We start from the raw sequence: 27,866 nt of genomic DNA, 5'->3' as shown, positions 1-27,866 counted from the left end.
ACTGATTTAAGCATGGATTCCATTACTCGGTAATATAATCGAACTCCAAGTTTGTATCGCTACAAATAAAGAAAAATAATTAGATCCATCATTTTAGAAAATCACAACAATTATTAATTTTTTAAAAGTTTTTTCTGGAAACACATTACTGAACCTTCTTAGGAATATAACTACCAAGAGATCATGAAAGCTAGTTTGTCTAAAACTCAAGACTTAAGTATAAAATGATAGTTAACATTCCCAATAAATTATCAAGAGGGAAGACTTTGTTTTCATTCATTCCACTTCAGTCTATATCATTCAATAGGTTTTATATATAAAATATGTTATGTGCCTGGTACCATTTTTATATACTAATGTAATACTTTTTGTGACCTAGAACATGCATTTTCAAGATAGTTGTCCAGGATTGACAGAATAGACTTTCCATAAAATTGGCAAAGGGAATAATCAGATTTCACTGATCTAAGCAGCAAAAAGTTTTAACCTAATAACTAGTTCCCATTAGTTCAAAATATAACCAAATTTTAGAGATAGACACATGCAGACATACACAAACCATATTCCTTCATTTCAAATTATGAGCATAAATATCATATATAAACAAAAAGAACTCTGCTGGTAGGAGAGGGTAAAGGGGAGATAAATGGTGATGATAGGAGACTTGACTTGGGTGGCAAACACAGTATAATATATAGATGATGTATTCTAGAACTGTACCCCTGAAATCTATACAATTTTATTAACCAATATCACCCCAAATAAATTCAATAAAAAATATAATTGTTTAAAATACTCATGGCATCGAAATAAAAACTTACTACACTGAAATAAATGTGTATAGTAGAATACAGTTTTCAACTATATCTTTATGTATTACCTCATTAATGCCAAAACAAAGCACAGCAAATATAAAAACCTGATTTTCAGAGAAGTTAAATGATCATAATGGTAGAACCAAATGGTTCTGATCCAGAGCTCATACTCTTACCCAATATATTAGTTTTAAATTTTCTGAAATAATAACAGTAGTATTAAAACTATTACTGATAAATGGCAGGGATACTATGATCTCATTCATACATGAATATTCCTAAATGTAGAAATCAAAGCATATGCAAAAATATTCAATAGTATAAAAGATTTTTAAAAAATTTTTTTCTTCCTTGAATTTTTTAAAACTTCTATAATTTTTCTAAAATTTTCCGCATGTTTACTTTTGGTTTTTATGGAGTGAGGGGCATTTTCCAATAAAGTTTTCCATAAAAAGCAGCATACATGATCAGTCAAGTATTTGTCAGTATCTTATACTATTGGACAAATACAATAATAGTGCTTATACAGTCTGAACAGATGTTGCATTTGAAATATAATAGCAGTAATCAAAATTACAGTTACCTGTGATCCAATTTCTATACATCCTTGTCCCACAGCTTTAGCAAATTTCTCTTTAAAGATGTATCCAATATCCTTTACTCTTTTCAGGATACTTTCCATTGGATTCACTGTGCAGTTCTTTAAGAAGAAAAACATAAATATTGAGAATACTTTTTAATCAATTAATATATTGTCTAAACTATGAAAATATCTCCACAATAACTTGGTAAAAAAACAAAAACACACAGTAAAAAAATAAACAAAAAGAATTCCATTTTTAAATGTTACTGACCAAAAAATACTAAAGTACAAATAAAAGCCCTATTATATAAATTTTCTGCTGATAGGTTAGGGAAGAACAGATTTATTAGCTCTTCCAATAAAAAAAAAAAAAAAGCCTGAAGGACATTATAATTAATACCACAGAAAGACAAAAGATTGTAAGAGACAACTGTAAACAATGATGTGCCAACAAACTGAGCAACTTGGAAGGAATGGATAAATTCCTAGAAACATACAACCTTCTAAGACTTAATTATGAAGAAACAGGAAATCTGGATAAATTTATTACTATTAAGGAGATTAAAAACAAAAGTGCAGGACCAGACAACCTCACTGGTAAATTCTACCAAACATTCAAAGAAAAATTAATACCAGTCCTTCTCAAATTCTTCCAAAAAGAGAAGAGGAGTGAACTCTTCACAATCCATTTTATGAGGCCAGCATTACCCTGATACTGAAACCAGACAAAGAGGCCACAAAATAAGAAAATTATAGGCCAATATCCCTGATGAACATATATGCAAAAATCCTCAACAAAATATTAGCAAACAAATTCAACAATACATTAAAAGAATCATACCATGATCTTTTAATGAAAGATAAAACTCATATGATCATTTCAACAGATGCAGAAAAAGCATTTGACAAAAGTCAACATCCATTTACGATAACAACTCTCAACAGAGTAGGCACAGAGGGAACATACCTCAACATAATAAAGGTCATACATGACAAGACCACAGCCATCATCATACATAATTATGAAAAGCTGAAAGCTTTTCCTAAGATCAAACACAGGACAATGATGACTACTCTCACCACTTTTATTCAACACAGTATTCAAAGTCTTAGCCAGAGCAATTAGGCAATAAAAAAAGAATGAAAGGCATCTGTATTAGATAGGAAAAACTGTCAATATTTGCAGATGAAATATTACATATAGAAAACCCTAAATACTCTATCAGAAAACTGTTAGAACTAATAAACAAAATTCAGGAAAGTTGCAGGATACGATATCAATATACAAAAGTCATTTGTGTTTCTATACACTAATAACAAATTATGATAAAGAGAAATTAAGAAAATTATCCCATTTGCAACTACATCAAAGAGAATTATGTACCTAAGAATAAATTTAACCAAGGAGGTTAAAGTTCTGTACAATAAAAACTATAAGACACTGATGAAAGAAAATGAGGAAGGCACAAATAAATGGAACGATCCTAAAATTTGTATGAACTCACAAAAGAATTCAAAGAGCCAAAGCAATCTTGAAAAAAAAGAACAAAGCTGGAGCCACCACACTTCCTGATTTCAAGCCACATTAAAAAGCTAGACTAGCCCAGCTGGGTGTGGCTCAGTGGTTGAGCATCAACCTAGGATCCAGGAGATTGTGGTTTGATTCCTAGTCAGGCCACATGCCCAGGCTGTGGGCTCAATCCCCAGTCAGGCGTGTGCAGGAGGCAGCCAATCAATGACTCTCTCATCACTGATGTTTCTCTTTTTCAATCTCCCTTCCTCTTTCTGAAATCAATAAAGACATATTTTTTAAAAAATAAAACATTAAAAAATAAAAAGCTAGACTAATCAAAATAATATGGAACTGGCAGAAAAACAGACACACAGATCAATAAACAGAACAGGCTCCAGAAATAAACCCACACATATACCATCAATTAGTTTATAACAAGAATTTAGAATAGGGAAAGGACAGTCTCTTCAATAGGTGGTGCAGACAGAACTGAACAGCCACATACAAAAGAATAAAACTTGACAACTATCCTACATCACCCTCAAAAATTAACTCAAAATGGAATAAACACTTGAATGTAAGACCTAAAACCATCAACTCCTTGAAAAAACAGAGGTGGTAAGCTCTTTGACACCAATGTTGGAGATATTTTTAATCTGACACCGAAAGCAAAGGCAAGAGAAGCAAAAATCAACAAGTAAAAAATCAAACTAAAAGTCTTATGTGTGGCAAAGGAAACCATCAACAAAATAAAATAGCCAATCTACTCAATAAGACAAAATATTTTCAAGTCATATATCTCATAAGGGGCTTATATATCCAAAATATATAAAGAACTCATACAACTTAAATGGGGAAAAAACACACAAACACACAAAAAAAGTCATGTTAAAAATGAGAAAATGAGCAGAAAATCTGAAGAGTCAGAAGTTACCACAGATATCACAGAAATACAAAGGATCATACAAGAATCCTATGAAAGACCATATGCCACCAAATTTGATAATGTAGAACAGGATAAGTTCCTAGAAATACATAACCTTCCTAGACTGAATCATTAAGAGCTGAAAAATCTCAATAGACCTATCAACAGTGAGGAAATTGAAATATTCAAAAACCTCCCAAAAAGTAAAAGTCCAAGACCAGATGGCTTCACTAGTGAATTCTACCAAACACTCAAAGATTTAATACCTATCCTTCTCAAACTCTTCCAAAAAAAATTAAAGAAGAGGCAATACTTCCTAACACATTTTATGAGGCCAATATAACCATGACATCAAAACCTGGCAAGGATAACACACACAAAAAACAACCCTGAAGACCAATATCTCTGATAAATACAGATGTAAAAATCCTAAACAAAACACTAGCAAATAGAAAACAATACATTAAAAAAATAATATGTCACAATCAAGTGGGTTTCATCACAATCAAGGATGGTTCAATATACATAAATCAATCAATATAATAGACCACATTAACAAAACACAGAATAAAATCTTAGGACATCAAAAAATACAGAAATAGCATTTGATAAGATACAACATCCACTCATAATTAAAATAATAAAATAAATATAGAAGAAAGGCTATATATGATAAACTCCCTGCTAATATTGAAGCTTTTCCTCTAAGATCAGAGACAAGATAAGGATGTCCACTCTCTCCACTCTTATTCAACACAGTATTGAAAGTTCTACCTACAGCAATCAGGCAAGAGAAAGAAATAAAAGGCATCCAAACTGGGTATGAAGAAGTAAAATTGTCACATTTTGCAGATGACATGACTCTTTATATAGAAAAGACTAAAGACTCTACCAAAAAACTATTAGAAACAATAAACAAATACAGTAAAGTTGTAGGATACAAAATAAATGTACAAAAATCCACCGTATTCCTTTACACTTTTCTTTTGAAGTAAATTTGTCTTTAATAAAGGATGACATATTGTGTACATAGAAAATCCTAAGTGATTACCAAAAAGCAAGGTCACAGGGTACAAGGTCATATGCAAAAAACTCTATTTCTATATACTGTCTGTCCATAAACTGTCAATAAAAACAAAACAAAAAATTACTTGCAATAGCATCCTCAAACATTATTAGGAGAAAATTTAACAAAATATGTAAAAGGAGACATATTGAAGACCATAAAATATTGTTAAAATACTTAACAGATATAAATAAATGGAGATTTATATCATGTTCATGATTCAATATTGTTAAAATATTATTTCTCCCCAAATTGATGGACTCAGAATAGACTCCCCAAAATAGACAGTGCAGTTCTCACTAGTATACCAGCAGGTCTATTTTTATAATTTGACAAGCTGATTCTAAAATTTATATAACAATCCAAAGACTCATAGTAGACAAAACAATTCTGAAAAATAATTAAGTTATAGAACTTAACCTGACTTCAAGAATTTCTATAATTCTACATTATTCATTGCTACGTAGTATTGACATATGGTGAAATATACAGATTAACGGAACAGACCACAAATATGTGGCCAATTAATTTTTAACAAAGATGCCAAAGCAATTCAATGAGGAAAAAAAGCATTTTCAATAAATGTTGCTAGAATAACTGGATATCCATATTCCAGAAAATTAAACTCAGTTCTTAACACACACTGTGCATAAAATTAACTTGAAATGAATTGTAGAAGTAAACGTAAGAGCTAAAATTCTAAGAATTCTAGAAAAACACATGAAAGAAAGTTTTCTGACGTTGGGGTAGGTTATTTCTTAAATAGTATACAAAAGGAACAAACTATAAAAAATTATCCAATCAAAATTCATCAAAACTGAAAATGTCTTTAACGACCAGATAGTATTTTTCAGCCTTTCTTTGCAAACTGCATGTTCTCTGTTGCAGCTGCTCAACTCTGCTGTTGTAATGCAATAGAAGCCATGGATGATATGTAATGAATTGGGATGGTTGTGTTCCAATAAACCTTTTTTTGAAAATTAATTATTTTTATTTTTGTTCAAAATATTACAGATGTCCCTTTTTCTCCCCATTGACCCATTCCACCCCACTCTCCCCAGTCCCTCGCCAAAGCACTGTCCATGTCCTTGGGTTATGCATATATGTATATAAGTTCTTTGGTTAATCTCTCCCTCTTCACCCACCCACCCCCCTCCATCCCTCTGAGATCCGTCAGTCTGATCCACGCTTCTATGTCACTGAATCATTTCTATTCATCAGTTTATTAAGCTCCTTTACACTAACAATGAAATTTCAGAAAAATAGAAAAAAAAATTCCTTTTGCAATTGTAACAAAATGAATAAAGTAACTAAGAATGAACTTCATAAAGGATGTGAAGGACCTACATACTGCAAACTACTAAGCATTATTAAAAGAGATTTAAAAAGACACAATGAAATAGAAAGATATTCTGTGTTCATGAATCAGAAGAATTAACATAGTTAAAATGTCCATATTACCCAAAGCAATATACAGATTTAATGCAATGCCCATCAAAATCCCAATTACATTTTTTTAAAGAAACAGAACAAGCCGTGGCCAGTGTGGCTCAGGCGATGCAGCATCATCCCATGCACCAAAATGTAACCGGTTAGATTCCTCGTCAGGGCACATGTCTGGGTTGCAGGCTCGATGCCCACAAGGGGGCATGCAGGAGGCAGCCAATCAATGTTTCTCTTTCACATTAATGTTTCCCTTTCCCTTCCTCTCACTCTAAAATAATAAAAAACATATTAAAAATTCCACTAAAGAAAAGAAATAGAACAAAAAAATCACCAGATTTGTATGGAACCACAAAAGACCCTGAATAACCAAAGCAATCCTGAGGGAAAAGAAACTAAGCCAGATGTATCACATTCCTTGACTTCAAAATATACCACAAAGTGAAAATAATCAAAACAGGATGCTATTGGCAGAAAAACATATACACAGACCAATGGAATAAAACTGAGAGTACTAGCAATAAACTCAGATATATATGGGTAAATAATTTTCCACAAAGGAGCCAAAAACATATAATAGAGAAAAGAAAGCCCCTCCAATGAACGGTGCTGGGTAAATTGGAAAGCCACGTGCAAAAGAATGAAACTAGATACTCTTTGTCTTCATATACAAAAATTAACTCAAAATGGATCAAAGACCTAAATGTAAGATCTGAAACAACAAACTACATAGAAGGAAACATAAATACTAACCTTATAGACCTTGGTCTTAGAGAGAATTTTATGAATTTGACGCCAAATGCAAGAGAAGCAAAGGCAAAAATAAATGAGTGGGATTATATCAAACTAAAAAGCTTCTGCATAGATGCAAACAAAACAAAAAGGCAAACAACTGAATAGGAGATATTTGCAAACAACAGCTCCAACAAGGAGTTAAGACTACAGTTACCATGTGACATAGCAACCCCTCTTCTGGTTATCTACCCAAAAATGTTGAAAACATTTATTTGCAAACATATATGCACTCCTATGCTGACTGCAGCATTATTCATGGTGGCCAAGACATAGAAACAACCAAAGTGTCCTTTGATTGAGGATTGCATAAAGAAGATGTAGTACATATGTACAATGGAATACTACTCAGCCATAAGAAAGGATGAAATACTGCCATTTGTGACAACACAGATGGATCTTGAGATATCATGCTAAGAGAAGTCAGAAAGAAAAAATCAAGAACCATATGATTCACCCATATGAGGGATATAAAACTTAAATGAACAAATGAACAAACAAGGAAAACAAACAATCAAAAACTCATAGACAAAGACAAAGTATGATGGTAACCACAGGGAAGGGAAGTGGGGGGGATAAAGAGTAAAAGGGGTTGAATATATGGTGACAGAAGATGTGACTTTGGGTGGTGAGCACACAACTGAGTATACAGATGATGTATCACAGAATTGTATACACTTGAACCTATATAATCTTATTAACCAATGTCACCCCAACAAATGTAATCAAAAAATAAAAATAAAACTGTATTACAAATATATTTTAAAAAATGAGAAGATCTGAATAGTCCTTTTTCCAAAGAGGACATACAGATGGCCAACAGGTACACAAAATTGTGCTCAGTGTTGTTAATCATCAGAGAAATGCCAATCAAAGCTACAGTGAGATTCATCTCACACCTGTTAGAATGATTATGATAAAAAAGATAAGGAATAACAAGTGTTGGTGAGGATGTGGAGAAAAGGGGCTATTTATGTACTGTTGGTGGAAATATAAATTGGTGCAGCCGTTATGGAAAACAGTATGGAAATTCCTCAAAAAACTGAAAATAGAACTACCATAATAACCAGCAATTCCATTTCTTGGTATTTATCTAAAGAAAACAAAAACACTGACTCAAAAAGACGTTCGTACCCCCTTTGTTCATTGCAGTGTTATTTACAATAGTCCAGATATGGAAACAGTGTAAGTATTCATTGATGGCTAAACAAATAAAGTGAAAACGGTGTATGTGTGTGTTTGTGTGTACTGATACACAGACACATATATAACTCATATCTATACACACACATATATAAACATGTATATACACATACACACATACACACACAATGGAATATTATTTGGCCATAAAAAAGGAAAATTTGCCATTTGCAACAACATGGATGGATCTTAGGGCATTATGCTAAGTGAAATAAGTCAAAAAAAGAAAGAAAAATACCCTATGATCACACTTACATATATAATCTAAAAAAACAAAAAGAAAACAGAAAAATAAGCTCACAGATAGAACAGATTGTTAGTTGTCAGAGGTGTGGGGGTGGACAAAATGGGTAAAGGAGGTTAATGGTACAAACTTCCAGTTATAAATAAGTCATGGGGATATAATGTAGAGCACAGTGATTATAGTTAACAATATTGTATTGCATATTTAAAGATTGCTAAGAAAATAGACAGTAAAAGTCTCTATCTCAAGAACAAAAAATTTGCAACTACGTATGGTGACAGATGTTAACTGCCTGGGTTGAGGGCTTGGTCCCTAGTAGGGGACATGCAGGAGGCAGCTGATCAATGACTCTCTCATCACTGATGTTTCTCTCTCTCTCTCCCTTCCTCTCTCTCAGATCAATAAAGATATATTTAAAAGAAAAAAAAAAGGAACTTACTTTTGACCCAGTGATCCCACTTCTAGGTATATATCCTAAGAAACCTGAAACACTAATTTGAAAGAATATATACACCCCTATGTTCATAGCAGCATTATTTACAATAACTAAGATCTGGAAACAGCCCAAGTGTCCATTAGTAGACGAGTGGATAAAAAAGCTGTGGTATATTTACACAGTGGAATACTACATGGCCATAAAAAAAATAAGGAATCTTACCTTTAAAATTTGTTTTTTATTGGATTTTAGAGAGAGAGAGAGGATGGGGAGAGGGGAGAGGGGGAAAAGGGGAGAGAGAAAGAGAGGGAAAGAGAGAGAAACATGGATTTGTTGTTCCACTTATTTATGCATTCACTGGTTGCTTCTTATATATGCCCTGACTGGAGATCAAACCCAAAATCTTGGCACAACACTCTAACCAATTAAAGTACCTGGCCACAGTAGGTCTTATCCTTTGTGACAGCATGGATGGATGTGGAGATTATTATGCTAAGTGAAATAAGTCAGTAGGAGAAAGACAAATACCATATGATATCACTTATATGTGGAATCTAATGAACAAAATAAACTGATGAACAAAATAGAAACAGAGGCACGGATACATGGGACAGACTGACAGCTGTCAGAGGGAAGGAGGGAAAGGAAACTGGATGAGAGAAGGTGAAGGGATTACCCAAAGAACATAAATGCATAACCCATAGACACAGACAAGTGTGGTGATGGCCAGGGGGAAGGGGGACTGGGTGGAAGTAGGCAAAGGGGGAGGGGGTAATATGGGGACATCTGTAATAAAAATAAAGTTAAAAAAATAAATTGCAAGAAAGAATATTGAGTAAGGTAAGTAGTAAACATGAGGAAATCTAAGAAAAATACTGCCTACTAATATCTAATATGGAGGGTTTAAAAAAGCAAGAAATAAGGAAATAGACAACTATATGTTTGTTGGTTGGGAGATAAGTACTTTAAAAAATATGCAGAATTTTAACTTATTTCAAATTTCTTTGCCAAGATATTACAATAAATAATGTTTCATATATGGCTTACATTAAAATAGGAAATCAGATTTTCTGATGGTTGATCACTTGCTGAATTTAAGATCATCATTAATTGTTGGATAGTATTCATAACAGTCCTAGAGGGGAAAAAAGAAGTGTTAAAGAATGAAAATAAGAAATATATCTATCACACAAGTTAAATATATCTTCAAACTCACTGCCTCCCATTTATCTTTAAAAAGTTCTTGGCAATAAAACTTTATAAAACCCTAGGGTACTATTGTTTACAAGGAATTATATTTTACTTAAATCTTAAATAAAGGATGTGTTCATAATCAACATGTTTATAAAACCTGGTATGCTCACTTACTAATAAAACTATAAATCAATAAAACATTAAGTGGTCAAACTAATAACACTGTATTAAGTAGAAAACATATAAACTGGCATCAAAATAGTAATCTTTTAATAAAACATTATTATAATTAAATACTAAAATTTTTCAAATAAGGACAGCAAGAAATCTTCTAAAGGAAAGCATACATAATTTTAGAAGTCACCATTGTTAAAGCATAAAATTAGGTGAATATCTTAAGAAATCTCTTTAATTCTATAATTTTAAGACTGGGGGTATAGTAAATATTAATGTTCCAATTTTGGAGTAGCAGTCTATTGCTACTGTAGGTACTACTTAATGATGCAGAGAACTGTAGAATATTTATGGTTGAAAGGGTTCTTAAGTATTATTTAGTAAAATGTGTTCAGCGTTCTCAAACATCTCTAAACTGGTATCTACACTTCCTCACCTTTCAAAAACATTGCTTCTATGACTTGTACATTCAGTAATCTATTTAAACCATAGTGACTAAAGCCACAAACTGCTGAACCAAAAATATTTCTCATTTGATCTTATACTTCGACTTCCTAGAAGTATATTTGACTTTCTTAAACACTTGCTCTTTCCTGAAACTCCCTCCTCCACTCCCTTGGCTTTTTTGACTTTACTCTCTCAGCTCCCAATCACACTTATTGAATCTAACTTCTATCTCGTTCTTAAATGCCAGCATTCTTTCTGGTTCAGCCCTTAGCCATACATTTTTGCCATTATACACCTTCACTTCAGGCAACTTCATCTGTTTTTAGGGTTTTAACTCTCCCTGATTATTCCTAAATCTATAAGACCCTTATATTCTACTACTTACTACACATCTTCATATTCCATAAAGGCCTGAAGAATAATATTCTAAATATGAATTCATCAAAAATTTGTCAAACCTGTTCTTGCTCCTTCACTTCCACAGCCTATTTCTTGGTTCAGCATCTATCAATTGAATTACTGCAATACAGCAGCAGTCCAGAGATTTTGACTCACTATGTCTAGTAGGCTCTAGGCAAATGTACTTTGGAAGATTCCTCAGGTTATTCTAATTTGACCTCTGATTAAGAACCAGTGTGACAGATTAACAGGTCTCAGTATTTCTCACGTTTGCCTCCACATCCTCACTAACTAATAGCATTTAAACTTTCAAAAATCAAGCCTGATTTTATCCTTACCCCTGCTTAACACCCATTTATAGCAACAGGATATACTGTGCACAAGCTAAGGTCAAAACTCATGAATACGGCATACAAGGCCCTTTATAATGTAGTTCCCACCCTCCTCTATTGCCAAGTCATTTTCCCATTTTATAGTCAATACAGAGCTGCTAATAGTTCCCCAGACACGTCTTGTTTCCTCCTTCCACCCTTTGCATATGCTGTTCCCACCTACTAAAATGCCAGTATCTTGGGACTCAGACCCATGTATATTCAAAATTCAGTTCAAATATCACTTCATGAAGTTCTTTCTGTGCCATCTCATTAACTTGTCTTAAGTCTACTACTATACTTATACAAAAATGTATTTTTATACGTCTATATAGTCATTTGAAAAATATCACTGATTGCCTATAATGTACCAAGTATTAGCCTTGGTCCTAATTATTAAATGCTGAACAAAAAAGTCATGGTCCATATGGTATACTTAACTTAAAAGCTATTATGGGTATTAGCAAAAACAAGCAAATACACAAATGGTTTTATCATTACAAATTGTGATGCACACTGTGAAGGAATTCAAAAGGGTGCTATGAAAAGGAATAAAAGAAAATACTTCAGAGAGAAATAAATCTTTTAAAAGGGTACTATTTGTGCTGAACCTAAAGGAACAGTAGCAGTTGATGATTTATGGAAAGAAAAGGAAGAGTTTCAAGAAGGGGGAAAAGCAAGTGTGAAGGTCCTCAAGCACAAAAGAGGTTGGAGAGTTCAAGAAACTGGCTAATTCATAATGAACAGGAAAACAAGATGAGGTTAGTGAGGCAACACAAGCTAGATCATATAAGATCATGTAGGCATTGTTAAGAAATGTGCATTGTATTTCAGCTGCAATAGGAAACAGAAGCTTTAATGGCAGAGTGTATATGATCTGAATTACATTTCTAGAATATTATTCTAGGGGCTCTCTGAAGAACAGACTGGGTGGTGTACAGAAAGGAATGGTAATGAGTGTAGAAGCAGTAAGATCAGATAGTAGGCTACTGCAAAAAAATCCAAGAAAAAGAGAAACGTATCTTGGACAAGGGTGGTGAGAGTAGAAACGGAGAATAACAGATGGACTCAAGAAATATTTCAGAGCAATTCAACAAGACTTGAAACAGATTAGATGTGGGAAGTAAGTGGGGATAAAGTCATAAAAAACAGTTCTAATCCTTCTAGGTGGTATAAAAACCAAATGGTGATACATTTTTTTACTTTATTTACTGAGATGGAATGCATTCCTATTCTAGATTTTATTCTTTAATGACAGACAGAACTAGGTCTAATAATCATATCCTCAACAACTAGCAAAATACCTGGAACACAAAGAGCACTCAATACACTGTATTTTTGGCACGTATATATAGATATATAATGAAATAAATATACAAACCCAAAGCTCAATGAAGCACTGGATAAACAATTATAATGAAAATGAAAAGTAAGAAAACTCATACCTAACTGGAGTTTGGGGAAGAATCATATTCAACTCTTCATCAGGGTTACTTTTTCGTGGTGTTCTCTGCATTTCAAAACTAAATAATGAAAAGCAAAGTCATTCAGATTGAAAATTTATACTTTGTTCAAAAAGTAGTATAATATGTCCTGTTGCCTTATAACATAATACAAAATGATAAGTCTATATAGAAGTGATAGGAAACATAATCCAAAAGCTGTATAAATAAATAAAGTTATGTTTTTTTCATTATTGTGGGGGTTTTTATTCCTTACTGAGGATGTATGTGTTTTTTTAAAAACTAATTTGAGAGAGAGAGAGAGAAACATCAATGTGAGAGAAACATCGATTAGTTCCCTCCCATAATGTGCCCTGATCTGGGATGGAACCCACAACCTAAGAACCTGCCCTGACTGGGAATCGAACCCACAACCACCTTTTGGTGTACAGGACAACACTCCAACCAACTGAGCCACACCACCAGGGCTTTCACTATTGTTGTTAAATTGGGTTTCTTCCCACTAGGTTTATGACAAAGAGGTACACCAATCATTAAGAATTTTTTTGAAAGTGAAAGATGTTTTCTATACAAAGTTAGGTGTTCAATGGCATTATAAAAGATATTCAATGCTCATAGACTGAAAGAGTTAATATTGTCAAAATGTCCATACTACCCAAAGTAATCTACATATTCAATGCAATCCCTTTCAAAATTCCAATGGCATTTCCATAAAAACAGAACAAACAATCCTAAAATTTGTATGAAACCATAAAAGAACCCAAATAGCCAAAGCAAACTTGAAAAAAAAAGAAAACTGGAGCCACCACACTTCCTGATTTCAAACTACATTAAAAAGCTAGAATAATCAAAATAGTATGGAACTGACAGAAAAACAGACACACAGATCAATGAGACAGAATAGGACCCCAGAAATAAGCCCACACATATATCATCAATTAGTTTATGACAAGCCAAGAATTTAGAATAGGGAAAGGACAGTCTCTTCAATAGGTGGTGCTTACGAACTGGACAGCCACATATAAAAGAATAAAATTTGACAGCTCTCTCACATCATCCTCAAAAGTTAACTCAAAATGGATTAAAAATTTGAATGTAAGATCTGAAATCAAAAAACTCCTTGAAAAAAACAGAGGTGGTTTTAAGCTCTTTAAAATCAGTATTGGAGATATTTTTAAGCTGACACCAAAAGCAAAGGGAACAAAAGCAAAAACAAACAAGCAGGAGTACACTGAACTAAAAAGCTTCCTGCACAGCAATAGAAACCATCAACAAAATGAAAAAAGGCAACCTACTCAATAAGAGAAAATGTTTGCAAATCGTATCTCATAAAGGGTAAATATTCAAAATGTATAAAGAACTCAATTTTAAAAACACAATCAAATTAAAAAATGAGCATATCTAAATAGACATTTTTCCTAAGACATACAGATGGCTGACAGGTATATGAAATGATGCTCAACATCATTAGTCTTCAGGGAAATGCAAATCAAGATGATAATGAGGTATCATCTCACACCAGTAAGAATGGCTATTATCAATAATACAAGAAATAACCACATTGTGAGGCTATGGAGAAAAGGAAACACTTGTACACTGTTGGTGGGAATGTAAATTGCTGCAGTCATTATGAAAAACAATATGGAAGTTCCTCAAAAGAATAAAAAATTGAGATACCACATGATCCAGCAATGAAATCTTGCCATTGCAACCTTGAAAGCATTATGCTATATGAAACGTCAGAAAGAAAAAGGCAAATATGGTATGATTCTCTTATATGCAGTATCTAAAAAAAAAAATTCAAACTCTTACAGAGAACAGATTGGTAGTCACCAGAGGGAATGGAGGGGAGTGAGTGAACTTTTTTTTAGTTTAAAAAAATAAAAAGAATCATATATTCAGTTGGCTGTTCAGCATCTTCACTTTACACTTCTCTGAGGTTTGATTCCTTTCTTATGTACACAAATTTATCCTATTCTACTTAGTTTTATGAAAAAAAATATTCAACCCCATAATTTGAACTGGGAATCAAGTGGCTAGCATTTTTCTATCACTTTACTATTTACAAAGTACTTTCATCAATATATTTGTATATATAGTACAAAGTATACATGTGATTCTATAGTTAATGTTTCTTTTATACAGATTCTATAGTTAATGTTTCTTTTATACAGATGAGAAAACTAAGACTATTCAGTGAGATAAAGTGAAAATTCAACTACAGTCCAGAAAGCATGAAGGAAACACTGAAAGATTTATTCTCTGCCTTGACTTAGTTAGAGAAATTACTTTAAAAAGACATTAAAAATCAACACAGCCCTAGCTGGTTTGGCTCAGTGGTTAGAGCATCGGCCTTCAGGCTGAAGGGTCTGGGTTCAATTCTTATCAAGGGCATGGACCTCTGTTGCAGGCTCAATCCCCCAGCCCAGGTTGGGGCGAGTGCTGGAGGCAGCCAATCATTGTACCTCTTTCACATTGATGTTCTCTCTCTCTCTCTCTCTCTCTCTCTCTCTCTCTCTCTCTCTCTGTCTCTTTCTCTCTTTCTCTCACCCTTCCACTCACTCTGAAAAGCAATGAAAAAAAATATCCTTGGGTGAGGATTAAAAAAAAAAAATCAACAAATCTATGCACACTAGGAGATAAACTAATGTTCACGTAGATAATACAGAGAGTGTTTTTTTACTTGTTTTAATAAAAAGAATAGGTTTACAATCTATGTAAGGGCACTGTATCATAAGGAAATCTCCATTAGATTGACAGCAACACAATCACAGTGGGGACTTTAACACCCCACTGTCAGCATTGGACAGGTCATCAAGATAAAAAATCAACAGGGAAACACAGACCTTAAATGACTCACTAGACCTAATGGATTTAACTGACATTTACACAACATTTCATCTCAAAGCAGCAGAATACACATTCTTCTCAAGTGCACATGGAACATTCTCAAAAACAGACCACATGTTAAGGCACAAGGCAAGCCTCTACAAATACAAGGTTGAAATCATATCAAGCATCTTCTTGGATCACAATGCCATGAAACTAGAAATCAACCACTATAAAAAAAAACTCAAAAATAGGCTAAATAACATGCTATTAAACAGTGAATGGTTTACCAATGAGATCAAGGAAGAAATCAAACACTTCATGGAAAGAAACGAAAATGAACAGACAACAATCCAAAAATCTATGGGACATGGGCAAAGCAGTCCTGAGAGGAAAATTCATAGCATTACAGGTCTATCTCAAGAAACAAAAAAAAGATCTAATGAACCATCTAACACAACTAAAAGAACTAAAATGAGAACAGCAAGAAAAGGCCCGAGGAAGTAGAGAGAAGAAATTAATAAAGATCAGAGCAGAAATTAATGACATAGAGATTGAAAAAACAATACAAAAAAATCAATGAAACCAAGAGCTGGTTCTTTGAAAAGATAAATAAGATTGATGCACCTTTAGCCAGACAAACTAAGAAACAGAGAGGACCCAAATAAATAAAATCAGAAATGAAAGAGGCGATATAACAACTGACCCCAAAGAAATACGAAGGATTGTAAGAAAATACTATGAGCAAGTATGTAACAAACTGGACAACAGGGGGGAATGGACAATTTCCTAGAAACAGAGAACCTTCCAAAGCTGAATCAAGAAGAGGCAGAAAACCTGAACAGGCCAAAAACAACTAATGAAACTGAAGCAGTAATAAAAAAACTCCCAGCAAACAAAAGTCCTGGACCAGATGAATTTACAGGCGAGTTTTACCAAACTTTCAAAGAAGAATTAACACCTATTCTATTCAAAGTATTCCAGAAAAATTCAAGAGGAAGGAAAACTCCCAAACTCTTTTTATGAGGCCAGCATCATCCTAACCCCAAAACCGGATAAAGACACTACAAAGAAAGAAAATTACAGGCCAATATCCCTGATGAACATAGATGCTAAAATCCTCACTAAAATACTAACAAACCGGATCCAGCAATACATTAAAAAGATCATACACAACAACCAAGTGGGATTTATTCCGGGGATGCAAGGCTGGTACAACATCTGCAAAACAATAAATGTGATACATCACATAAATAAAATGAAGGACAAAAATCATATGTTCTTATCAATAAATGCAGAAAAAGCATTTGACAAAATCTAGCATCGATTTCTGATAAAAACTCTCAGCAAAGTGAGAATAGAGGCATCATACCTCAACATAATAAAGGCCGTATATGACAGATCTACAGCCAACATCATACTCAATGGGCAAAAACTAAAACCATTTCCATTAAAAACAGGAACAAGACACTTTCACCACTCTTATTCAGCATAGTACTGGAAGTCCTCGCCATAGCCATCAGACGGGAAGAAAGCATAAAAGGTATCCAAATTGGAAAGTAAGAAGTAAAACTGTCATTATTTGCAGATGACATAATATTGTACATAGAAAACCCTAAAGACTCCGTCAAAGTACTACTAGATTTGATAAACAAATCTGGCAACGTAGCTGGATACATAATCAACATCCAGAAATCAATGGCATTCTTATACACCAACAATGAACTTTCAGAGAGAGAATGTAAAAAAACAATACCGTTTACCACTACAACTAAAAAAATAAGATACCTAGGAATAAACTTAACCAAGGATGTAAAATACCTATACTTAGAAAACTACGTGATGCTGAAAAAAGAAATGGAGGAAGATTTAAACAAGTGGAAGAATATACCATGCTCATGGATTGGAAGAATTAATATCATTAAAATGTCCATACTACCTACAGCAATTTATAGATTCAATGCAATTCCTATTAAAATACCAACAGCATATTTCAAAAATCTAGAACAAACATTTCGAAAATTTATATGGAATCAAAAAGGACCCCGAATAGCTTCAGCCATCTTGAGAAAAAAGAACAGAGCGGGAGGGATCACATTATCGGACTTCAAACTGTATTACAAAGCCATTGTAATCAAAACGGCCTGGTATTGGTACAACGGGCATATAGATCAATGGAACAGAACAGAGACCCCAGAAATAGACCCACACCATTATGGTCAGTTAATATTTGACAAAGGAGGCAAGAGCATCCAATGGAGTAAAGACAGTCTCTTCAATAAGTGGTGCTAAGAAAATTGGACAGATACATGCAAAAAACTGAAACTAAACCACCAACTTTCACCATACACAAAAATAAACTCAAAATGGATAAAAGACTTAAATGTAAGTCATGAAATCATAAAAATCCTGGAAGAAAACATAGGCAGTAAAATCACAGACATCCCACATAGTGGAATTTTCACTGATACATCTCCTAGGACAAGAGAAACAGAAGAAAAATAAACATATGGGACCACATCAAACTAAAAAGCTTCTGCACAGCAAAAGAAAACAGCCTCAAAATACAAAGGAACCCCACAGTCTGGGAAAACATATTTGCCAAGGATGTATCTGATAAGGGGCTAATTTCCAAAGTGTACAAAGAACTCATACTACTCAGCAAGAGGAAGACAAACAACCCAATTAAGAAATGAACAAAGGACCTGAATAGACACTTCTCCAAAGAGGACATACAGATGGCCAAGAAACACATGAGAAAATGCTCAACATCGCTAATCATCAGAGAGACGCAAATGAAAACCACAAGGAGGTATCACTTCACACCTGTCAGAATGGCTGCCATCAACAAATCAACAAGCGACATGTGCTGGCAAGGATGTGGAGAAAGGGGAACCCTAGTACACTGCTGGTAGGAATGCAGACTGGCGCAACCACTATGGAAAACTGTACGGAGGTTCCTCAAAAAATTAAAAATGGAACTGCCTTTTGACCCAGTGATCCCACTTCTAGGAATATATCCTAAGAATCCTGAAACACTAATCAGAAAGAATATATGCACTCCTATGTTCATAGCAGCGCAGTTTACAACAGCTAAAATCTGGAAACAGCCCAAGTGCCCATGAGTAGATGAGTGGATAAAAAAGCTGCGGGACATGTACCATGGAATACTACACAGCTGTAAAGAAGGATCTCGTACCCTTTGGGACAGTATGGATGGACCTGGAGAAAATTATGCTAAGCCAGGCAGAGAAAGACAAATATCACATGATCTCACTTATATGTGGAATCTAAAGAACTTAATAAATTGATGAACAGAATAGATTCAATGACATGGAAGCATAGATCAGACTGATGAATGTCAGGGGAATGGAGGAGGGCAGGTGAGTAGAGGAGGAGAGATTAATCAAAGAATTTATATGCATATATGCAGAGCCCAAGGAAACGGACAATGGCAGGGAGAGGGACTGGGGGGGGGATAGGATGGGGTGGAATGGGTCACTGGGGAGAAAAAGGGACATTTGCAATATTTTAAACAAAAATAAAATTTAAAAAAAAAAAGAAATCTCCATTTGTTAATACATCATATGCTTAGAATATTGTTTATCTTATTAACTTTATATAGACATCTGAATTATTATAAATTATATTTAAAGGTCATTAAGTTAAATAAAAACCTGTTGAACCTACCTCTATCAAAACTGACCTATAGCAAAAGCATATCAACAATACCTGTCTATTGGATCAGTCTGTAGAGTTTTATCATGATCTAGAAATAATCTTGCATCTAGATCTTTGTTTTTAAGGTAAATTTCTTCATATTGTTTAGAGAGACTTTCCACCTCAAAAGAAAAAAAATACTGACAATTATCCTTTTATGTCATTACATCTCTCAGTACACTGAAGTAGGACCTAATTAAAGAATTTTTGTACAATATACACTTTATTTTACAACACACTGAGTTCACATGCAATATAAATACGGCATATGTGCAAGTGAAGTAAATTACAAATTTTCAATTCTAATTTTAAACATATTTTATGCATGCACCCCATTCATTAGAATTTTATGTAGACAAGATTCATCAATGCCACAATTAAGTTGCTGAGATAGAACTATAACATAAAAATAGGTATTATTATAACCACTTAATTGCTAAGATCCTCCAAACATCCCATACATTTTTCACTTTTAATCTTCTACTATGCTTACCAATATAAAATACTTTTCAAACACAGTAACAAATCCTTTTGGTTATATAGTCTGCCCATGTTTTCTAAATCTTTTAGTTCACTCCAACTTCCTTTAGTTAAGTATCTTAGGCAAGAGTAACAGCCCAATTAATGCATTTGCATGATTTATTCCCAATTTAGGCACTTTTTCAATTGCTAGACTCTGCAACTCTTTTATCAGTTCTGCTTCATAATTCCAAATCATAATTTAAAAACCAATGCGCAATAGACGACTATTTGGCATGACTTCTGTTGTGACTTTTTAAAGTGAAAATGTTTCTAACCTGAGGGTACTAAAATTGCATTCTAAAAGAAGTGGCAGAAGAAATCCAGTTAAAAGTAAACTTTTGTCCGTATAAACTTTTTAGATAGAACATTCATTCGTGCTCAAGTTTAATAATTGTTACTGCCCTAGCTTAGTGAGGCACTAATTCTCAATCATTTACTGATTGACAGCTATGAATACTACAAGCAAAATATTGGGGAAAATGCTAAGTTTATCTTAAGATTTCAATTAAAATTATAATACTTTCTAGGGGAAGAAAAATTACTATGAGTGTCCAACATGCTTCAGAGTTGTGAACAGCAACTCTTTATAACAAGACTCAGTAACACAGCATTTGGCCCCTTTTTGCCTCTCTAGTACCATATCTTACCACTCTTCTGCCCTGTAACCCAATCTTAACTAGTTGAAGTTCACCAAACAGACCAAACTATGACATATAACTGTGCCCTTGAATCTAGAATTTCTAACCCATTTTTCATAAAGCTTACTCAGATCAGAAATGACATCACCCCAAACAATTTTCTGCAAAACCTGTCTGCCCCACTTTGGATTAGGTTGCCCTCCTCCAAAATATTATAACACCCTTCTATCAGACTCTTGTAGACTCCTGTACATGTTCTATTTCTTTGTCTCTGTCTCCCACTAGCACCTTAATGACAGTGACTATGAGTTAAATTTCTGCATCAGTGATATCTAGCACAATACCTGGCACATACTGAGCAATCAATAAAAAGTTGTTGAATGGGTACATTAATTAACTCAAGGACTAACTACCAATTCAGTTAATAGAATCAGCAGTTTAGCTATCTGATTTCACATCTTTTGGTTGTAGTGACTAGTACTAGCTGCTTTTAAAACACTGCTTTATCACTGAGTATTTGTTCTTCATCCTTTATCTAAAGCATCCTTTTCTCCACATATTTTACCTTACCACATAAGTTCTCAGTTGTTCTGTTCTCATTGAAGAGCAAGACATTTGAGGCAAAATGTGAAAAGAAATGGATGGATGGCACACCACTAAGGTAAAACATTTCTGCAACATAATCACAGTCATTTCAACCGAATTTATTTTCAATTAAGTAATTTTTAAAAATACTCAAAAGAGATGCTCTGCAATAAAGTAATGCCAATAAATTTAATGGCATTAATCATGGATCCCATGCATGAGGATGTGCAGCAAAGCAAATCAGGAATCAAATGTGATTGAACATATTTAGTTATATTTAGTATATGTGCTGCCCAAGGAGCACTACTTATATATTTAAATATTTAATGGAACTTAGAAATTCAAAAGCCTACTCTTAAATTTTTGAAAAATTTCAGTACAAATCCATTTCTGGTTTAAATTACAAAATGCTGCTTATTCATACGTTTGAGTACATACTGAAAAGGTTTTTTTGTTACTATGTAAAGTTGGCTCACCACAATTCTACTTAGATTCCTTTTCCTGAGCAAAAAATATTTAAATACAGTAAAGTGATCTTAAGAAATTCAGACAACTATTCCCCCCTCCCAAAAGTCCCAAAATACATTAACATTCTATTAAGTTTTCTTTCAGATTACCTCTGGAAGTCCATTTGAAGCTACAATTCCAAGAGAATTCATAAAAGGTATAAAATTTTTGAAATAAACGTTTTTCACCTGAAAAAGATAAAGTTACATGACCATTAAAATAAATAAATAAATAAATAAATAAATAAATAAATAAATAAATAAATAAATAAATCTATCTCCATCACTATTAACACTAAAATGAAAGTGTTAACTGACAGTTTGATCTATGACTTACATTCAACCTAGTGTGACACTTATTTATAATAATTTAATTATTTACTTTTAAAATTATGTGAGGCAGATTTCAGGTCCTAGCATGAAGGTGGAGTTGGAAGTTTTTAATGAAATGGAATTTATAAGAAGAAAACCCATTGCAACCAACTTCAATATTTCACATTTAACAAATGATGAAAAAATGGGAGGCTCAAAAAAATTAAGCAACTTGACCAAAGTTACACGGCTAGGAAGCAGCAGATCTGGAATTTAAATCCAATCTCTTAACAGCAAAGCCAAGACTCTTTTTACTTCTCTGCACTGCCTCTGATTTCTCTCCAAAGCATATTTTAGGCCACTTCACACAAGTCATCTAATACCTAGTTTAGAGACTATCAAGTCAATTATTTTAGCATAAATTTGGGAAAATAACCTGCTTTTGTAACAAAATAATTTTGCACACAAAAATAATACTCAACTGAATTCAAAACCAAAATACAATGTTTTGTAGAATTAAGCAAATTCATGCAAAATCACCCTGCATTTAACATGAAAAATAAAGACTGTACCCAAAAACCTGGAGTTATGTTATTCTACACTTGCACTCTGCTGCGGAATTTTAAACAACTCACTTTTCCTTCATTTAACTTCCTTTTACAACTTTGTAGTCTACATTTACTAAGATGGAAATAATTTAATATCAGCTCCTATCTTCTTCTTTGCAGATAAGTTGTAAGAATTAAGCTTCTGTTACATTTACTAGTTTTGTTTGCTAACTAATCCCACTTAACTAGAATATTTATAAGGTAGGTAGGGTAGTTCACTAGTCAATAATTATATAACCATAAATATAACTAACCAATAAATGCTATGTAAGTAATCAAGTGTTAATTAATTGTCAATTACCACCAAAGATTTTAATCACCTATACTCTAAAAAGCATTACTATAATGATTCTAAATTATAACAAAGAATACAAAAATAAAAAATGATTTATTACCAGTAGTTCTGAAATTCAGAGAATTAACAACCAGGAATTAGAAAACTGGCTGAGTCGTAGACTGGAGTAAAAAAAAATATTTCAACTACATTTGTTAGCTTATTAGCAAAGACAATTTATGATTCTAGAAAAGTAAATATATATATATATATATATAAAGTTGATACATCTATATCTATATGTCTATGTCTACATATTTGTTATTTGAAATTAACAAAAGCCACAGAGCAGTGCTAAAACCCAGATATTTTGATAAATCACTCCAACACTTTTGAAACTAGATTTTTGAGATCATACCCCCATTTCTCCCCAGAGCTCACAGAGAAATTTCAAAGATGCAACATTTCATACAGCTATCTGGTGGTAGTGAATTGTGGACAATATAATAATTTATGGGAGAAACAGCATGATATAGTGACAGGAGCACTGACAGTCTAGACTGTCAGTAATTAACTACCAGTCTCTAAAAGCTTGTTTACTCATTACTAAAAGGAAGCAGAGTATATTATTTGTAAGAGTCCTTCGAATTCCAACATCCCAGATTCTATGAACAAAATAAGCAATTCCTGTGTGTTTATGTGTATTCTCTACCAGCCATTAACATCTGTAATATTTAAAAAATAATTATAGAAGACTGAATAGAAATTGAATGCTGGTATCGTTTATCACTAAACCGAAAGCACTAGGGCCTTCTTAGCAGGGTATTTTAAAACATTAGGGAAATTAATAATCACAGAGGAATCAAAGAACAAATTCATTTGAAAACTACTGCCCTAATGATTTACATTTCAGTGATTCCAGAGTGAGGAGCTATTCTTTAAAATCAAAGTAACTGAATATGAAAATTAAATTTTTTTCTAAACATTTTGCTATTGCAAAAGGGTTGGCACTAATTACAAAAAGCAAGCTCATTACAAAAGAAGTATATACTGTTAGAAAGAACTTATATCTAAATCTACTTTAACTATTTTAAAGAAATCATGAAGTTAAATTACCTCATCTATATTACATTCATGTTCTTTACAGAGAACTTCAATAATTCTTGTATCATTTTCTAGTTGTTTTGCTATCCGTGCACTCCTGTTCTGACCTCGCCTTGGTGTTCGAGGTGAACCATTAATAGGTATTACAGCTGTTTCTGTAAAAATGGTAAATTAGATAAGAACAATTGCAAATTCCACTGTATAAAATAATGAAATATTTTAATTATAACTAGGAAGGTCAGAAATAATCTGGTAACGTTACGCTACTTTTAATTATTAGGCTTCCTTTAAAGGCTAACAGTTTTATCTATTTATTGCATACCTATTATAAGTTATGTATTAATAATAGTTTTGCCATCCCCCTATTCTCTTCTGCCCCCAACTAGTCCAGAAAGAAAAATACTTAAAGCCAAATATGAAGAAGGCAAGGGAAACAGCCAACTTATAAAGTAATTCTAAAATTATTCTATTCAATCTGCAAAGGGGAAAAAAATGTTTTCTATCTTTTAACGTGTCTTAAAAATAATAAGCAACTATTTATGGATTCAATTTCGAGATAGAGTATAAAATAAATAAATTTTTAAAATGTTAGCAAATACCATAGTAAATTATGATGCTTTTAAAAGATAAATATATAAATGTAATAATGTGATAATGAATTGTGATTTTTTTAAATCCCCTGGATTATTTTGAGCATTTCCAATTCAAACTGAATATGGATTCAGCTATTAAAGAGATTACAGAAGACTATGTATAAAAAGTATTAAATGCCTCTGGGCCCAATCAACAATTTATAAGAAATTGGGACGTTAGAGGAACATGTTAAACTATACCATAGGATGCAATCAGTAAAAAATTAAACCATGGGAAACTCAACAGGACAAACCACCTGATTATTTAACAAACTGCAAAAAAAAAAAGAGAGAGAGAAAGGTGAAGGAGGAACTTTTTAAAAAGTCTTAAAAGCTTATCAACCAATTACAAAGTATAGATCTCATTTACATTCTCATTTAGTCAATCTGTAAACATTTTTAATTACTTTTATAACACAATTGAAAATGTGAACATTCATTAAATATTTGGTGGTATGAAGGAATCACTATTAATTGATTTTAGGTGTGATATAATGGTACTATCATGCTTTTTAAAAAAGACTATCTTTTAGAGATACATACTAAAATTTAAAAGGATGATATTGTATGCAAAAATGTGCTTCAAAATAATATAGCTGGTAGAACTGGACAGTAGATGGGGCTACAGGATGACTATAAGTTATATGTTGAAGGTAGGTAATAAATACATGGAGGCTTATTATACTACTGTCTACTTTTATGCTCATTTGATATTCTCCATAATAAAAAGATAATTAAAAGTGTATCATAGTCAAATTCAACACCTCATCCTGGCTTCTCTTTAACACAACACTTAGAGAATTAAATGTACATTGAAATTATCCAAAAGAACAAAGCCTGTCAACCTAAAGTAACATCCTACATCAATTTATTAATATTATAACATTGAAAATATTAAGGAAAAGGCATAAAAAAAAATTTTAATTCAGAAAATTTTGAAATATATTTGTTTTCTAATTTTTCCCCTCCCTCTGTTTTGCATGTGGTTTCTGATAAATGACTGCCTTTTCTATCAAACCATGTTCAACAAATTTTCAAAATGCATTTTTCCATGAAGTTATTGTTCACAAAGATTAGTATGGCTTCAGCTTTTCAGCCACTTCAGTGACACTTTGAGATTTCCAGGTTTTGAGATGTCCTACATTATTTTTAGTATTATTAATACTTTCATCATTTTAGGAGCCAATGAATCAGTTCAGTCTTAGTTAATTTTACATTTTTCTGAAGTATAGTAATTAATTTTGAAATCCTACTCATGATGCCACCAGAGGAAGCAATTCCATTCTAAGACGATATATGCATCTTTGCTAACTGAAATCTAATTATTTTAGCAAGTTACTTTTATTTAAATACATTTCCCATCTAATTACCCACTGAAATAAATCAATACAGTCCATATGCAAAAAAAATTAGTCGTATAATCATTATAGCACCCAATAATAAAAATTTAATCTGTTCCTGTAGAATGGACCACTCTTTCCCATGCAGTTTCAATCATATCCCTGCTTTGCCTCTAGATTTTCGCTTTACTGGGAATGCCCTCCCCTCAACTTACCACAACACTCAAATCCTCACTACTCTTTTCACGCAATTTGTCACCTCTTTTATAAGTCCTTCCTTCCTCCTCCCCAGCTAGGAAAACTTTCTCATCTTCTGAACTTCCAAAGCATTTTCTGTATTTTGGCTCAGTCTACTTTCTACCATATACTCAAATTACTTGCTTACTAGTCTTATCCTTCCTTCTATAACTTATACTACTTGAGGACAAAGTCCATGTCTGATTTATTATAATACCCTAGGCTCTAAAACCACTTTTTGGATGTATCAGACATTAATAAGCAACTGTTGAATGATGAAGCAGAAGGAGCACAAAATAAAATACTTACTATATGGTTCTTTGAGCAATGCAGGAGGTGAGAGTTTGATAAAATAGTCAAGGACACATAGCATTAACTGAAATGAGATCACCAGGTCATCTTCCATTTGTAATACTTCCCCTGAATATAAAAAAAGATTCACATTTTAAAGTAAAGTTAGAGACTGAGATTTTTTTGATTTTATTATTGATTTTAGAGAGAGAGGAAGAGAGAAACATCAATGTGACAGAGAAACATCAATCAGTTGCCTCCCACCCTGACCAGGAATCAAACCCACAACCTACATTTTGTGCCCTGACCACAAATCAAACCCACAATCTTCTGGCACATGGGACAACGCTCCAACCAATTGAGCGTTGGCCAGGGCAAGATTGAGATCTTTAAGTCAGGGAAAATAGTCAGTATGGATGTATCCATATACTCATTTATTCAACAATCACTAGAAGGATGTTAAAGATTTTTTTTTGTAAAAACTCAGTCATATTTGATATATACAGAAATATAAATAAAAATATAAAATTATGACATTATAAAGAAAGTAAAAATTTACAATGAGAATTTTAAAGTTAGATATTATTAGTATTCAGTCCCTATGTCTTAATTATTTTTTTTGCTTTTTTTAAACTTACTTCCAGTTTGGTAAGAGCTATAGAATTTATTACTTCTGAAAATAATTTTGAAGTATGATAATTTTGAAGTATGCTAATCTTTAATTCTACTTATTTATGAATCCTTATATATTTTCAATTTTAAATGCCACCCAAAATATTATAATAACCAAGGCCATTAAGAAATAACAAAATTAGTATATAATTGTGAAGTCATCTATAAATTATTTAGCACAAAATCCTGAGTTAATAACTATACAACTAGAGAGCTGTGAAGACATAAATGCATATAATAAATACCTGAGAAAAAAACAGTACAGCTACATAAAATATACATTTGATGTATACATCAAATATACAAATATAGCTATAACATATTTGCTTATTGCTCTATGTTGTATATTATTTTTAAAAGAAAAATTTGACTGACTTTTTATCTTTTTGATATGAGACTGCTAAACCAATAATAGTCCCAACAAATACTGGTGGAGTAGAAACCATGTGAGAAAACAGGTAACCCTGCATCAGGTAGGTTTTCTAGATCCATAGGAATGGTACAAAAATATGTCTGTAACATTCTTAG

General features: G+C 32.8%; 1 protein-coding gene across 4 annotated transcripts in view; it reads right to left on the bottom strand.

Annotated features, from left to right (window-relative positions):
• RB1 (RB transcriptional corepressor 1) overlaps positions 1-27,866 on the bottom strand; it is a 140,275-nt gene that overhangs the window by 60,703 nt on the left and 51,706 nt on the right. For all 4 annotated transcript variants that reach the window (XM_087814337.1, XM_087814338.1, XM_016205442.2 and 1 more), the window contains 8 exons: positions 26,685-26,795; positions 24,179-24,321; positions 21,980-22,057; positions 19,630-19,739; positions 13,051-13,128; positions 10,068-10,155; positions 1,399-1,515; positions 3-59 (listed from right to left, as the gene is read on the bottom strand). In XM_087814337.1, the coding sequence (XP_087670463.1) occupies positions 3-59; positions 1,399-1,515; positions 10,068-10,155; positions 13,051-13,128; positions 19,630-19,739; positions 21,980-22,057; positions 24,179-24,321; positions 26,685-26,795 (782 nt within the window). The remainder of the gene's footprint in view (positions 1-2; positions 60-1,398; positions 1,516-10,067; positions 10,156-13,050; positions 13,129-19,629; positions 19,740-21,979; positions 22,058-24,178; positions 24,322-26,684; positions 26,796-27,866) is intronic.

The sequence above is a fragment of the Miniopterus natalensis genome, chromosome 2, assembly GCF_054644295.1.
Source record: "Miniopterus natalensis isolate mMinNat1 chromosome 2, mMinNat1.hap1, whole genome shotgun sequence".
In the NCBI taxonomy this organism is placed as follows: Eukaryota; Metazoa; Chordata; class Mammalia; order Chiroptera; family Miniopteridae; genus Miniopterus; species Miniopterus natalensis.
The sequence above is the reverse complement of the archived record's forward strand: the minus strand, read 5'-3'. Positions and strand labels throughout refer to the sequence as shown.